Consider the following 17295-nt stretch of genomic DNA (forward strand, 5'->3'; position numbering starts at 1 on the left):
ACCTTTGGCTCTTCCTTTTGACACCCTTGTCCGCGAGGCGCCCCGGCAACTCTCGAGTGCGGTCTACCTTTTTTCCACGCCTTTTTTTTGCGGCCGTTCCAAAAACGATTGTAATGACCGGCATCTGTAATTAGTCTCGCCGGCCAAAGTGGCATCACTCATTTAGACACTGGAACCTGCAATTAAAATGTGCTGTGTGATGAGTCCAGCTGGGTGGATGCGGCCTACGCGCACACGCGCGCGCACACGCCTATGCACACGCACACACGGGTGGCTGCGTAATGATAGAGAGAACTGACAACCGGCAGACGCCGAGGCCGCAGACCGCAACGTCACAGTGAGGAATCGAGCGGAAAAAGAAGATAGCGAAGCCCGGGTGGGGGGTATCATTCAACCCGCCGTGACATTCGCCCGCTTTGTTGTGGCGGCGGGGCCGGCATTTTGCGGGCGGGGCTTCAGGAAGAAGGAAGCTTCTCCACCTCTCTTCTGACCCGAATTTGCGGCGGGGTCACGGGGTTACGCGTCACTACGCGGTACGCATGATGAATGCGCGCCGACTTAAACGCTGCACGCGCATATCCAGTTTGAGCAGTTTATTGCACGCCTTCCAATTAAAGCCCCGATAATCTCCAGCGATTATCCGCTGGTACGGGGTGTGCTTGGAGTGATTTGATGAAACAATGGTGGGGGCCAGGCTTCAAATACTTTTGGTTCTTTCATTTTAGTCGCTTCTTACACTTGGGACGATCGAGTACGAATTTGTAAGTATGTTTGGACTTGTTTGTTGGATAAATGCTGAAAATTTAGAAAGCGCCGGAAAAAAAGACTTTTATTTGCATTAAGTTCATTCGTTAAGTCAATAAATATGTTGTAAGTTGGCTACTCTCGTCCAGGCTTCTTTAGCCCTTGTCCAGTTCTTTGATCTGTACATTAAAGGAAATGCATTGAAAGAAGACACTAGGAGCTGAAATTTCACCAAAATCTGTAAACTTTGATGGAAAATGTCCACCTCCAGGTAAAAATTGCTCAAGTTGCATCAAGTGATGGGAAAATGAAGCCTCATGTAGCACTTGTGATTGTTAGTCTTCCAGATCAGTGGTTCTCAAATGGGGGTACTTGAAGGAACTTCAGGGGGGTACTCTAGAATTTAAATAAAACAAAGATGCAAAAATCCTTTAAAAATAATTGTTATATTAAATGACTGTTTCAGGAAAATATAAGTTCATAAAACAACTTTCATGTTCACTGGGTTATTCAAATTCATTCTTGTAAAAAGCCAGATTCTCCCCCTATACTAGAATGGTTCGACCCAACTTGGCACCGCTCGTTACCTGTCAAGTTAATGATTTATTTTTGTGAACACATCTCTACTATGATCCCAAAAGAGGACACTAATTTAAATATAACAGATTTCCTCTAGGTTTATAAGGTAAACACTTGTGAAATGGAAACACGTTGAATTTTCCATACATATTTAATGTAGCAGTGCAATCCAGAGCAAAAAAATGTCACAAGGGCTTCATGAGGCTTCGTTTCCCATCACTGGTGGCAGCGCTAAAGGTTCTCGTCATGCGCGGGGGTACGTCGGCAAATATTGTCGGTTAAGCTTCATTTGTTTGCCTTTGGATGACTGACGCAATCTGACGAGCTAACAAAGCTATTGACACTTTTGCTTTCCTAATTCCAACTTGAGACAAAAGCCGCCGGGAATGTTTGCCAGGAGCTGAGGCGCTTGTGTTTGCCTTTAAAAGGTGTTGTCTTTGCGTTAGTTCCACAAGCCACGCGGATCCTCGTCTGTTTATTTGGAGACAAGCTGCAACCTTTGACCTTCGCCCGATGGGTAGCGAAAGCCTGGCCGAGCTACTGCGGGACCCGCCGTGCTGTTCCACGACGCCCGGCTCCCACAAAGGGGGCAGAATACTCAGATTGTTTCTCATGGGTATGAGATTGATTTGGAATGAAATGACTCCCAACGCAGGTTGCGTGTGTTCATTTCCTGCTTGTTCGAAACAAAAAGGCTAACAACACTGTTTTGTTTTTTTTTTCCACAAAAATGAGTTACTATAGTTTTTTTTTTTTAATATAGATTATTAGAAAGCCCTGGAAAGCCTCCCTCCAAAAAAGAAAAAATACTTTTGTTCCCCAGAAAAACCTTAGTATACTTGGTATACGTTTTGTTTTATTTATTTATTTTTTTTGAGGAAATAAATCATATATGATTTTTTTTTTTTTTTTTTTTTTTTTTTTTACAAAGGCTTGGTCTCTTTTTGGGCGAATGTCTTACTATATATATGGTCTTTCTTTCGCCAAGTAAAAAAAACCCTGACTTTACATTGTTGTTGTTTTCAAAAAAGCCTTACTATACATAGGCATTTTTATCCCCCACAAAAAGCCTTACTTTACATAGTGTTTTTTATTGGAAGAATAAAACAAAAATGACTTACTAAACAAAGCCTAACAGTCATACATGCTCTGTCTTTGGGAGGGGAAAAAAAGCTTTATGTGATTTTTTTTTTTAAATAAAAGCCTTACTAACTATTTTTATTGGAGACTTTCTTACAACACATGATCGTTTTCACCAAAAAAGCCCGAGAATACATAGCTGTTTTTTTCAGTAAAAACCCTTACTATACACTGCCATTTTTTTTTTAACAAAAAATCCTTATACAGCTGGTCAATTTTTCAGAAAAAAAGTCCTACAATACGAGGTCATTTCACATACACATATAAAATAAATAGGGACCATATATATATATATATATATATATATATATATATATATATATATATATATATATATATATATATATATATATATATATATATATATATATATATATATAGCGCTTTCATTTTTTTTTTCTTTGGCTTGACAAAGACGTAACCTGTTAACCTTGTGTGCATGTTTTGGGATTGCCAACGGAAGCACAACAATCAATTGCGCACTGGTCAAAAGAAGCTGATTTTCTACTCAGTTCGAACAAAAGAATCCTCAAAGTGAGCAGGACTCATCAAGAAGGAAGATCTTCAGAATACTTGTCAGCAGGAAAAGTCCAACCAAAGCCTATAAAAACACTTCCTGGTTCTGTTTGGACTAAACTTCAAAAGCTTCTGGACACGAGATATGCTTCTGTGTAACAAATGGAAATTGTTGGAAAATGGAATGTTGCACTTTTTTTTCACGTTAAGACGAACGAAGGAACCAGACAGTCACTGCTAGTTTTGGCTCCGGCCGAGAAACTCAATCATTCAACGGTAGCCAACTTGAGTCAGACGCTCTTATGAGAACTGGCACCGCTGGGAAAATGTTGGCTGGGAATCTCAGAATGAATTGGACAAAAAGAAATGGAGCCTGGATATTTGTATTCTCAACTAAATTTTATGTAACAATTCACACTCCAATATTGCTTTTCATGTATAGACATTGCGGCTCGCAACGATCGGCTCTCAAACACATTTTGGAAAACGTCTGAAAAAGGTTCTCTCTGTCAAGGAAGCGTGAAGCTTCCAATGCGGAGTTGACATTTTTGATGGGCAAACTCGTTCAAAAACATTTTCTAGTACATTCAAACATATTTGCAAGTATTGCAAATATTGGAAGCTTACAAATACGTTCAAACTTATACTACTAACAGTATTTTTTTTCATGTTACAAGGTATGCTCCACACCCTGTAGCATTATGGGTACACATTTGAGGTTTTCAGCATTTATTAAATTTTAAAATAATGTTACCATATTTAATTAGCATTATGACAACAAAGGCTGTATTTTTAGCGTTTGGCCTACAACTATTTTCAAGTGTATTTGCAAGTAGAATTGATCATATTTGCAAATATAGTAGAACTCCATCCATGAAATTATGATTGCAGCCAGAAATGTTTCACAACAGGGGACTTTTCACTATAACAAATCTATGTCTCGGATTTAAACATAAAAAACGTCTTGTCAAATCTACAATCTGGCTGAAGTTAAAAACAAAACCACCCGACATTTAAAAAAAAGAGGAAGAAAGAAATGGTCAAATCTGAAATAAGCATTCATTTTTTCATACTTACATCAATTTCGTGCATAATGTCTTTCACTTTGTTTCATCCATCTTTCATCTTTATTACTTTTATCCTGTCTTCTAGTGTTGGTTTGGTTTATGCTGCACGCGGGTGCATGCGTCAAACTGTTATTTAATTTCAGCAACCACGCCCCTCCGTCCATGTGGAGTTTGTTTAGATCGTTTATCGACTACGATTCTTTACCTCTGATACAGTGTCGTTTGTATTCTATAGTCTATTTACTGCCACCTACAGTATGGGAGAATATCGTCTGACTATGGGGAGTATTAAAAAGCTGCAAAACGCGTGCCGGCGCGTCAATAAAACAACCAAGCTAGACTTTTCTTGCCGACTTATTTTCAGTGCAACGCAAATACAGAAAAAAACATGGCGTATCATGCAACAGGGGGATTTTTTTACCTGTATGAGGACGCAAGAAAGAGAAAGCCTTCGATGCATGGATAGTTTTCCCCAGTTTAGCTTTAGTATTTAGCCTACAAGTATGTTTGGATGTATTTGCAAATATGTTTAGCGTCTTAACAAAAATGTTTGTGGAACGTTTGTGGAAAATATGCACAAACATACTTGTAAATAAATGACAAGATGTGTTTGCCAGACAAAAATGTTTTCTCTGTTTCTTCCTTCAAATTCACAAATTAAAAAAGAAAAATAAATAATAAAAAGCAGGCATTTCTAGAGTTGGTCCCGTTTGTGAATTGTAAAATCCACATTTAATATTGGTTTCAGGTTTGTTGAATTTCTACAATGTAACAGGTGCCATATAAAACACACGTACTTCTACAATCCAAATCTGGTGACAGGAAAAGATGTGTTTGCAAGTTTGTAAAAGTACAAATATGTGCACGACTACGCGAAGCGAAGAGGCGAGCGGAATGAAGGCGTCGGGGTCCGCATCCCGTCCAAAAGCATAGTACACAGCAAAACAGAAGCGAGGACAACAAATGGCGCCTATTAAGGGCCGACTACATGAACCGTATACATACTCCTTATAGAATATAATCGTTTCTTTTTCAGATATAGTATAGAACTCTACTATGGACAGACAATACACATTTGTATACAAAGTAGAAACATTTCCCCCACAAACAAACAAAAAAAAAAAAACCCTCGGTCCATTTCCACTCCCTCATCAGTCTTGTCAGCTTTACATCAGAACACGAGGCAAAATGAAGAAAATTTACAAAATGAGAAACAAATAAAAAACAAAAAGACATCCCTGCAAAGACGAAGTAATGAAAAAAATGTGCTAGCAAGATTGAAATCATTTAGACTTTAGAAACAACAAAAAAAAACATCCCTGCAAAGATGAACCGAAGACAATCAGGCGCTAGCAAAACGTTTACACATTTACTGTATATGCTAACAATGTTAGCCACCTTTTTTAGACTTGAGGGTCACGCTAGGTTAAAACCGAGTTTCATTCAAAATTGATGCTCATTAAAATATCAACTTAAGACACTCTAAAAATTGACTAGTGTAAGATTATGACATTGACAAACTTTTCCTTTCTTTTCACTGGCCTTACTCAATCTTCCTCTGGAATAACGGCTCCTCAAAAATGGAGTTGTGGTGAGAGGATGATGATTGCTTTTTTCTCACTCCAAAGTTTAACTTAAAACTGTAATCTTTTGGAATGCAAATGTTTTTTGCAAACTCCTGATAATTCATTTGGCCCCATTGACAACTTTAGACATCAAAAATGTATTTTAACGGTTCCCGATAAAAGCTATAAAAGGAAAAGATCCATTTAACTGGGATGGCTGGCTGAATCTGACATTGCAAAAAAAAAAAAAAAAAAAGGTTCTAGAAGGCCAACGAAGTGATTTTGTGCTATTAACATGCACACTCTGCATGTCTAGCCAAACGGGAAAGAAGAAATGGCTTTTTATTGGGCTCGTACATAAGGCATCGCTCCTTAACCAAGTATCCAAAAATATCTATGTTTTTAAACAATAACAAAATAAAAAGGCACAAATGTACAGTTTTCCTTTTTTCTTCCACTGGAATGAGATCATACACTGGAAAAACGTGACCAAATTGATGAATTTCTTCCATTCTTTCAGATAATCAACAACAACAATAAAAGCAGGAATGTTAAGTGCAGAATGACATTCTTGAAACCATCCGGTGGGTTTTGACGACAACGTGCGCACACAAAGAACCGATGACCAAAAACAAAACAGAATGCTCCCTACTATCAGTTTTTTGACATTCCAAAAAGTCCTGGATGAAAAGTACTGGCATGAAAGGCTGCACAATACCCGCGTGTCCCACCAGTTGACCCTTACATCCATTTGTACACATCAAGGTCATTTACGTGATACGGATGCCGACCCGTCCCTGCGTGTCCTCCGGCCCGCGAAACAACGTCTGGTTAGGACGCCGGCAGACTTCAAAGTGGTTTTGCGAACCGACGCCATCCGTGGGGGACACGCAAAGGCTCAATGCTGGAAAGCCGACCCGGGCGCCATACTACGCGGCGTCTTCTTCCATCGGTTCCTCTTCGACCCTGCACACACACACACGCACAAAACAACTCTACATTGTCCTGACATCAAGGTCAATTGAAAATTCTGCTAAGGAAGGATGCTTAAAAAATACTTCCTTTCAGATATTGGGACGTTAGCGGCTAGTAGTGCTAGCAGAGGCAAGTAATGCTAGATGCTAGCAACGTTAGCAGCACTGAACTGTCCCATTAAGTTGGCGAGAGCGATCACAACAAATTTCAATGGCAATTCAATGTTCAATGTAAAATTGCTACACTAATGCCAGGTATATAAGATGAGTGAAGTGTACTAAAATGTGTGTACTGTAACTTGGTTCTAGAAAATGCTCAAGGCATTTTTTGCGATTGGCTGACACGACGAAGTCAACAACACAACACTTACCGAAAATTGAGCTCGATGGCTAACAAAAATCGCGACTGTGGAGAAGTTGATGCTCTAAAAAAATCACACTTATTAAATGGAAATGTGTTTTATTGTGATCTGTATTCATGACTGTTTTTGAAACTAGTTGCCCCTTTCTAGTAAGCTTGCGCAAACGTACTTCTTTCCACAATGCTTGTTGGCGACTGACAACGAGGCCATGGCCGAGACGGTTTCCGCCTCGTCTGCGTCTCGTCGGAGGGCTTCGCTCAAGGAGCAACCCAGCGTGGAGGCGGAGCGTTGCAGGGAGTGCCAGTATTTACCTGCACAAAGGACGCCAAGGTTATTTTGTGTGCTGACTGTTTCGTTTTTTAGATCCATACTACAATGTCTCCTCAACGCGCTTTGCCTGTACAAAAACATATTCAGTGCAAGCTATTTTTACGATATCCCTTGAAAATAAATGAATAAATACCTGACGTTAAATGGCTGGACTACTTAAAGACGTATAAATACATCTTTGGGATTTGAGATACAGAGCTAACTATTTTCAGACCTTTCTTCACCCTATCATTTGGAAAATAAATAAACAAATACCGTGATGACCGTCATATAAGAAACACATTGTTTTTCCCCAAAATGAAGGCCAAAATTATCGGTGCGTCCTAGAATTATAAAAGAAGCGAGCAGGCTGAACCAACGATAAATAAAACCAGAACTAAATACATCACTAACACTAACAGAAAATGTAAAAAAAAAAAAATGTCAAAACTAACATCTGCTAAGTAACGAACAAACTTGGACTGGATTGCTAAAGTATCTGTTTTTCTTTTGTGGGTGGTTGTTCTTCTCATTTGTAAGTCAATACAATTCGTTATTATAAGTTTTTACAAAACACTTATTGTGATGTTTTACACTTGACAAAAACCCTACAGGAGAATAAACAAAATAAAAATAGCACTAAAACAAAAACTAAACGGAAACACCACATTTAACAAACATGCAAAAAAATTCTGATCTAAAATGAAATTTTCAACAACAACAAAAGTCAAAACGAGATCAAAACAAACAAATAACAAAAAAACAAAAGTCTCATAACCCTTGATATGTGATTGGGCGCATTGTTACTAGCTAGTTTCTTTAGCATGCTAGCAATCACGTAAAACAGTGCGCTGTTGCAAAAAGAGGTTACGATTATCAACTCACTGTGAGCTTGAAGAACTTTCTCCATGGAGCGGACGGCATTGGCATTTGGTCTCTGATGCAAGACCTCATCTGGAATGGGTTCCAACTGAAAAAACAAACAAACAAAAGAAACATCCAAATGAAATGAGGCTAATTTGAGCATTATTCCACTGGCCGCTATTAGCAACTATTTTGAGGACACAAATGTTACAAATTTAGATCACGCTTAATGATTGGCTACCGCTTGTGTTGACATTTTCAGCCGGTGTTATTTTAATGTGTTTGTGTGTTTTGAGCAGAGACAGGTGCTTAATCACCGACTTGTGAATTTCGATGACCTCAAGCTAGCGTTGGTGGGGAATATGCTACCTCTGCACATATTGTATTTGTTTGAAATTAAACCAATAGGTTAAATTTATTTATTGATTTACCATCCAAAATGTATGTTTATTTGCTAAAGGTTTTTAGTTAATATTTTAAGAGATTCTGCCGCAAATATATAAATGATATTATTGATATTTATATATATATATATATATATATATATATATATATATATATATATATATATATATATATATATATATATATATATATATATATATATATATATATATATATATATTTACATCCACATTTTTTCTACTACTAAAAATGATTATCAGCTCCAAATATCGGTTAGCAGCAGTGCTTTAAGTCTCCGGTAACGCAACAGCACCTGCACTTCAATTTTAGCCTCTAACACACCGGGACACTTTCCTGTACTTTACATTAGCACGTTACATTTACAGTTACAGTTAACAGTTACACTAGGCAAAAGTCTCCGACGTTGGGGGCTAGATGCTAACGGGAGTGTCGATATCTTGGACATTGGACATTGAAAAGATCCAAATGCTTTTGAATCCACTTCAAACTCAGGTATAATGTATTTATTTATTATTATCTATTATACTGTAGAATTAATAATCTCATGTTACCCATGACCTATTTTATTTCTCGACAATAAGGGGCGTACAGGCATTTATTTTCCCCCCTACTTAAAGCACTGGTTAGCAGCTCCCTTGACTACTTATAATTGGTATCGGCAACAATAACACCATAAAGATCCATCTCTATGATTTTGTCTCTCTGCTGCCCACTGTGAGCAGAAACAGGAATTGCGCAGCTTGAAACATTAGCGTCAATCCAAGTCTCTCAGCGAACCTGTCTTTTGAACTTTTGAACCTGCCACCTCCAGCTCACCTCTGGATCTGAATTTATTCGCCAAGATGTGGAGAACCGACTAAGCAAAATGGTCTGCAAGTCCACACCTATTTGGGAGCAATGCTATGACCAAAAAAATAAATAAATAAATAAAAAAGACAATACGCTCTTTGTGCTGTGAGCCACCCCAAGGACACAGACTCATGGAAACTGCTAAAGTATACATGTGTAGTCTGGACTCATCAAACACGATTTCTCATCCTTTTCGTAATGCTACATCCCGTCTTTATCATTCAAACGGATTACAAATAGATGCATACAAAAACGACGTTCATATTATACAAAGAGGAAGAATTTAAGACTAGAAGGCTTTCGTCAGCCAGGTCTGAATAGTTCTTTTAATTTGAACAAACAGCGTGTGGGAGGGGTCCAGAGGGGAAGAAGGAAGAGGCAGTGCAGGGAGAAGAATACTTTAATCCTGCGGTGTCACGCCACACTACATCATACGCACAGGAACGGACCAGGTACTGCTGCAGAAACAAACCCGTTGAGCATTTTTTAACACATACTCTTTGAATAGCTCAAAATTTGAAAGCTAAACCAAATTCATCTATTGTTGGTGTAAGTAACGATGGGGAAATGAAGTGTCTTGTTTTCTTTTCCTCCTCTAGATGGCACTTTTGGTTATAACATGCAATGCAAATTTAATACGTTTCCATTGTTTTGGCATTCACAGCCCCATCTAGAGGAGTAAAAAATATATCACGAGCACTTCATGAGGCTTCGGTTTTACATCACGAAAGTCTAGGCCTGTGTGTGTTGCTTTAAAAACCAGGAGCTGGACTAGTGAGTAACATGGGCCAAAACAGATGAGAGTAAAACACAAACAGTAGAGTAAAACACAAAAAATGTCACTTTTGCCTCTTTCGTAACGACAAATTCCCCAAGTAAGCCCAAAGTGTCCGAGCATCGGCGCTTGGTTGAAAAGTTGCCTTTGAACCTTGGAGCAAGAGCAACTTGGCGTAACCCTAGCCGGTTCAAGCCAAAGTAACCCCGCTCCGTCAGAGCGAGGTCAGGGGTTCTCTGGGGTTTCGCTGGGCTCACCTCAGTCAGCGCTGGGATGGGGGTTGGGGCAGGGGGGGGGCGGCCTGTCTTGCATGATTGACAGCTGGGCCCCATGCTTATAAACTTTAATGGCTCATGTCAGGGTCCTCCGGGGGGCCCCCACCTGGCAGGAATGGCAAACATAGTCCGCGCTATATCGAAGTCTTCAACGGTGACATCAATCCATAGGTGGGGCGAAAAAAAAAAAAAAAGAGGACCGTGAACTTCTCGGAGCTTCTACGACACGGTGACGGATGTCCTGGCGAACTAATGCGAGACGCTGCGGAAAGCCACGAGCTAAGGGCGAGGAATGTGCGCCGGTATAAACATTCCAGGGGGAGGCTGAAACAAAAACAGTGGAAAGAGGTGGGATTCCACTTGTTCAGCAAAAGAAAAAGGCACACAAGGCGTCCATTGTTTACTGTTGTGACGGCAGCCATGTGTTCCCAGTCACCAAAACCTGTTGATTATGTCACGCTAAGTGAGCGAGCTAATGGTGTGTGGCGTGCAAACCAGGTGATCTTTTCCACTGGTGGACCAAAGTCGGGCCTCGAGAGGAGACAGGTGAATTTGAGCGTCTTATTGGAACCCCAGTGAAAACACACTGGCGAAAGTCAGAAGCAGCTGTTAGCAATTAGCATATTAGCCTGTTGTTCGTCACATCATTGCTAACAAGCCAGTGCGTTCGAACGGGGCCAACATCTGCTTGCGCCAATACATCACTCACGAGCTATTTAAGCATCCTGTTATGTTTGTTTGCAAGAAACACCAACGATGTCCCTGGGTCACTTTGACCCCGGGCGTATTTGGTCACCAAATAGTGTCCGAAATGTGCATGATCCAATTTCAGTATTTTGTTTTAGCCATTAAAAATACACTCATTTCACAAGAGCGGCAATCTTGTCTCTTTGACCCGCGTCGTGTTCAGTCACTCAAACGAATCCAAAATGTGTATGGTCCAAATCGAATATTTTATTTTAAGCAGCGAATTCAACATTGTCCCTGGGACACTTTGACCTGGCGCTAAATATGTCTGAAATGTTAACGATACCGTTCAAATATTGTGTTTTAAGAGTGAAATGTTCGTTTCTCAAGAAAAGCAATAATATCTCGGCGTCACTTTGACACCCGGACATGTTCGAAAAGCGTGTGACCCAAATCCAATATTTTGGTTTAACCCAGTACAGAGTAGCAGCAATAATATTCTTGCGTCATTTTGACCTGGGTTTGGCTTATATATCAAATCTCAAAAAGCAATTGCTATGGTTGATCATACATAAGACGTGCAGAGGTTTCGTACTGAAAAACTACATTCAATATCTAACTTTCAGATGGGTCAGTTAGTCAAAAACTAAACAAGATGGCGAAGTGGGCCGTCTTCAGCATTGCGCACATCGACGGCGGCCAGAAACACCAGGCGACGACTTTGTCATCGCTTTTTGCAGGTTAATTTGAGCCGGTTTCAAAAGAAACCGAACTCTCATTATAGCATGGCTTGTCCTAACCTAGCAATAAAAAGCTAAATATTTTCCTCACTGGTGAGCTGTAAAGGAATGGAAGTGCAAGAGGTCACAGAGCACGGCTTAGGTGCTTAAAGAGGGACTATAAAAATCGGTCATTCCTAGGGTGAGCAGATTTTCAAAATTAAAAACGGGGACACAAGATTTTTGACGAAAACGGAACATGCTATAAATTCTTATAATAAATATAATCATAGGAGTAATAAATATAACTATATGATATTTATCCATAATTATAATGTAAAATACAAATATAATTTAGATCAAATTTAAAAGTGAATTTGGTGACCGGTGGGTGTGTTATTACTAGCTAATGCTAAATGCTATCATGGATGACAGCTAGGTCAACGGCGCTAAACGAGTCCTCTTTATGATCGGGCCTTGTATTGTTGCCAGTTTGCCAAGTTTGTATCCCTAGCCCGGAAAGTTTAGTTGACACGCAGCCTTCCTGATCTAGGTGTGTCAAAGAAATAATTCAAAGTTTTCATGCACCCCCTGCAATCTCCTCACGGACTAGTCCAGCGGTGCCCTAACAAAAGAAGAATCTGAACAATGAAGGATGAAAATAATTCCGCTGGAAATTTTAAAATAAGAAAATAAGTGCATGGCGCAATACACCAATTGATTTATCAACCAAGACAAGAAAAGGAAAAAAAATCCAAAAGCCATAGCGGCACTTTTTTCTGCTTCTCGCTGCAACGCACCATTGATGTTTTCCAGCCGCATTCCATATCCATTACCGAGGCCTACTGATATTACGATAAAGGTACTTGCTTCCTGTTTTGATACCATCAGGGACTTTTCAGGCTCTTTCGACATGTCATGTATCAAAACCGATCATCGACATGTGCCGTTCGCCCCGCCCCCCCGTCGGCTGACTGACATCACCACTTGGCCCGTTAGAAGTCGGGACAAGTACGCTGTTTACGTTTCTTTCTGTTAGTTACGCTTGAAACTTTCTCGAGTGGTGTTTCTGTGTTGTTGCCAGCTCCCCGTTATAAAGCGTAGCTAACAACGCTTGGCACTTCAGACATCACACATCTATCGAGCACATCGCCTTGTTATGATAAACATGTCCACCAAAGTCAGATCCAATCATACTCGAAAAATCTATTCTAATTTTTCAAGTACGACTGCTGAGAGCTCCAGAAATGGAACAATTTATAATCTTGTGGCATAGCAAAAGTAAAAGCCTTAAATGCAGGATTTCGTTCTAAAGTTGTTTTTCACCAGCCAGGAGAAAACTATCAGAAAGACTTAAGGAAACTGACTCAAAGATGTAAAACATATACTATCAAATGTTATTGTAAAATACAATACAGTACAATAAAATGATGTGCCCCACTTTTCTGTTATATGATATGCCGTTAGACTAAGCAAGCATGCTAATGCGCGCAAGCTAATACAGTAATCACTTAAAGGCTAATTGCTAATCATATTTAGTGCTAATCGTAACTAAACATGCTCATAAAGTTACCATTACAAGGCTTGAAACATTTTTTGGAGAGCGGTTTGGTGAATCATTGACTTAGTTTGAGGAGCAATTGACAAATTTTGTGAATCTTTTTTTTTTTTTTCATTTTTTTGGGGATCTTTTTTTATTACAATGTTAACAATTATTTTTTTTTTAGATATTAATGTTTAATGCATCGATGAGCCTTATTTCTAGGAGTTTGAAGTGTCCAACTGAATTTGCCATACATCGCATCTTCACACCAGCAGTTACTGGAGACTTGGATGTGTCAAGCTTATTGGAATTGAACCAGCAGTTTGAGAAAAACGTTGAAATGAAAGCCTTTTTTTTCTTCACCCAAGCCTTTCACTGCATACTGCTGAGTCAATTTTTAGAAATTGTGTTTAGGACTGCGACAATATGTACTTTTTTACCACAATATATGTGCTAACTAAAATCATTGAGTTTTCAGGCATGCTCAAGTCCACAAAAGGAAGCATAACAACAAACAGCGATTCCAAGTGGGGCAATTGTAAATGCCCTGAGTGTGCGCATGATTCAAAGCCCCCCCAAAAATCATGGAAATAAGGCAGGTTTGTTAAACACAGGTTTCCTCTCGCTACACTTCAAACGAGGAGCGCGTTTCCCCGTCCGATGTGCTCCCAAGACCTGGGCCGACCCCGCGGAAAGAGGTGTGAGGGTAACCGCTTTCAGATGTGCGCCAGCGACGAGGCCCGGGGTGTGCGAGCCAACGGGGTGTCCCGCAGGGCCGAGGCAATTGACGCTCAACACCTCTTGCCTATTTTCGAATTTTCAGCTCTCCGGTGCATTCATCCAGTACCCTCCCCTTCCAAAAAAAAAAAAAAAAGTAACGTCTGGCGCTCGGCAGGCCGTCGAAACTTAACACGCTGGCCTCCTAATCCAATTGATAATTTTTGCAGGAGTGAGTGTGACAGGAGCGTCCTTCACTTCAAATCCTTTGTACAAAATTTTGCAGCACTGCGTCCAAACTGTAGAGTCGTCAGAATAGTTTGGCTGCACAGTAGCTCTGACTCAGAGTCGTTAGTGGTAGCTGTAAGTCATAAAATATTCAATACTGATAGTTTTCTTGATCGGGCGGTGGTTTTTGAGGACACGGTTATCAAAGTCTGTCAAAACTGCTAGTTTTTTTTTTTTTTTTTCCCCCTTCCGTGCCATCTACTTTAATGGACAGCTGCTAAATGTAGTTCTCATTGTGTATCACACGAGTCCTCCTCTGCTATCGCATTTCCTTTTCCTGGTTTTTGGGCTTCGGTACCACTGTAAGCTTGCTACTGTGGCTACATATCGCAGGTAAAGTGACTGACATATTATTATGTGCTACTTTCAAGGAGCGTTTTATGTGATGTCACGCGAGGTAGGACTTGAGCATATACAGTACATATACCATTGCACACTGGGGCTGGGATATGGCTCTAAGATGGGGGAAGGAAAAAAAAGGTCAATTTTGATAGTTGCCATTTTAATCAATGTGATTTAAAGTAATAAACCAACAAACATTCAGTACAAAGTGTAGTGATTTAAAATGTGTTTTAACGTAAAGTGATTCATAGCTTGTGTAAAAAAAATAGCTATTCATAGTTTGTGCATAACTAATAACGATTGTATACTAATGTACAAAATCCCCACGACAAATTTGAAAGGACAGATCTTTAAAAAGACAAACTTAATCCAATAAATTTGAGTTTTTGCTCAGCCCTATTGCCCACATCCATCCATCCATCCATCCATCCATCCACCCATCCATCCATCCATCCTCTCGAACCGCTTATCCTCACAAGGGTCTGAACTGGTTTCCAGCCAATTGCAGGGCACACAGATACAAACAAGCATTCACGCAGCCATTCACGCCTACTGGCAATTTAGTATGTCCAATGCACCTGCTATTCATGTTTATGGAGTGTGGGAGGAAGCCGGACCCACCCGGGCTTGGGGAGAACATGCAAACGCCACACAAGAAGACCATGTTAACCACTGCGCGACCGAGCTGCCCCCCCCCCCCTCTGCCCCTGAATTTGGAACTGGATTATTGAAACAGTTGTTCGTTAATAATCTATTACTTGTCGTTTGATCGCAAAATTTTGCTCGCTCTGAAAATCAACCAATTTTGAGGATTAGGGTTTTCTCAGCACAATAGTTCCTCGTGAAGGGAAGAAGTAATCTTAGTTACATAATGCGGAGCAGAGGGACAACATGAGCCCCTGCGAGAAAGCACTCCAGCTTCTCCATCAGCTCCAAGAAAAAGCGGAGGCGGCCTCTGTGACTAGCTATTCTGTCGGGTGCCATGAATCACAAAATCCAACCTACACACTCCCACAATTAACCTTTTGCCTGGAAAGTCTTCTTACTGCTGTCTTTCTGGTGAAAGACTCTATCTGGGGCTGCAACAAGAAGCTTGAAAGGGGACTTTAAACAATTGCAAAGTGAAAAAAAAACAACTATTGCACACCATCACAACACCGCAGCTTATTATTGGACCATCATTTATCCAGTGATGCTTAAAATGAGGCCCACCATTGCTGCAGTGGGAAGATTTAATGTCCCTACTTAAAAGCTGGTTGCACTAAGACAGTTATGAGGTTTTTTTTTTTTTTTTTTGACAGTAATTAACCCCCCTCCCAAGCCCGGCTCTCATCTTACCTCGTTGCCGAGCAGAGCGGAGACGCAGGCCTCAGACGCGTCACATATGGCGGTGAGGTCATGGCCTCCCTCCAGGGCCAGTACCAGCCGACCGCCTGCCAGACCCATCAACTGCCTGGTCAGGTAGCCGAAACCTGGGCCACGTGTCAGGAAATGACAAGCAAAGACGAAAAAAAAAAGGAAAGGGAGGGAAAAGCTATAAGTTGGGGAGACCCATGAAGCTCTCACTTCCTTTTTGGAAATCGATCAAAGAAAAAAAAAAAGGAGGGATCTGGGCTTGGATTAAAAGAAGGGAAACAATCCACGAGAGGAAGAAAGGTGTGCTGTGGGGGCCAAAAACACGCCGTAATAGGAAGCAGCTTTCATGTTTATTAGCTACAGTATATGACGCTTTGTGTTTAAATGGTCACCGCTTTTGATCTACTCGTGAGTGGAATTTTAATATATGGACCAAGCCCCCACCCACATGGCGCCCCCAGATAAGGGTTCATCGATATATTGTTTTAGGATCCACATCACAATCTTGGGCAAAACCATTTCAAGAGAGTACGTTATTTTTAAAGGGGTATTCATCAAGCTCAGTAATCTATGGACTAGAGCTGTCAAAATGAATCGATTAATCGACAGTCGATTATCGAACTGACAATTATTTGGATACAAATGAGTAATTTGGAGTAATAGTTCAACATCAAGTTGCAGAAATCTCATTTTCACCTCTCAGCAGTATTTATTTCTTAGGTGTTTTATCAAAATAGCACCACTTTCAAAACAAAGCTTCATTACGCACAATGGAGTACAAAGAACCAAATATGATTATTCATAACAGACTAACCGACTGAGTTGGTTTTATTTGGTACTTACATTTGCCAGTCAGTGTGTATCCACCCAAAGGTGGAGCATGTCCATCCACCGGATCAAAACCAGATGACACCAGAACCACGTCCGGTGCAAACTCATTGGCTATCGGCATCACCACTGTCCTACAAACACAAACAACACACATGGCGTCCCCCAATCACATTTCTTTCCTTAATCCGACACCCCTATTGACACATTTGTGTATTTTGGAATATTTCTCTGCTTTGTAGCCATTAAAACTACAATAAGATAACAAAATAGCATTTTCTTAAACGCTCAATTTTTTTCCGATCAGCTGAAAATGATGCGATCGACCCATTTTCCGAACGCGTGATGGCAATCGGGAGAAATTATTCAA

The 17295-nt window shown here is 40.3% G+C and overlaps 1 protein-coding gene across 3 annotated transcripts in view; it reads right to left on the minus strand.

Moving 5' to 3' along the window:
* Positions 1-4737: 4737 nt before the first annotated feature.
* The window catches only part of hdac4 (histone deacetylase 4), a 92219-nt gene continuing 79661 nt past the window's right edge, over positions 4738-17295 (minus strand). For all 3 annotated transcript variants that reach the window (XM_088415329.1, XM_088415328.1, XM_088415327.1), the window contains 5 exons: positions 16941-17059; positions 16080-16213; positions 8142-8226; positions 7117-7258; positions 4738-6577 (listed from right to left, as the gene is read on the minus strand). In XM_088415329.1, the coding sequence (XP_088271455.1) occupies positions 6541-6577; positions 7117-7258; positions 8142-8226; positions 16080-16213; positions 16941-17059 (517 nt within the window). In that variant the 3' untranslated portion in view covers positions 4738-6540. The remainder of the gene's footprint in view (positions 6578-7116; positions 7259-8141; positions 8227-16079; positions 16214-16940; positions 17060-17295) is intronic.

Source organism: Hippichthys cyanospilos, chromosome 5 (assembly GCF_059441005.1).
Source record: "Hippichthys cyanospilos isolate Australia breed blue-spotted pipefish chromosome 5, RoL_Hcya_1.0, whole genome shotgun sequence".
NCBI lineage: Eukaryota > Metazoa > Chordata > Actinopteri > Syngnathiformes > Syngnathidae > Hippichthys > Hippichthys cyanospilos.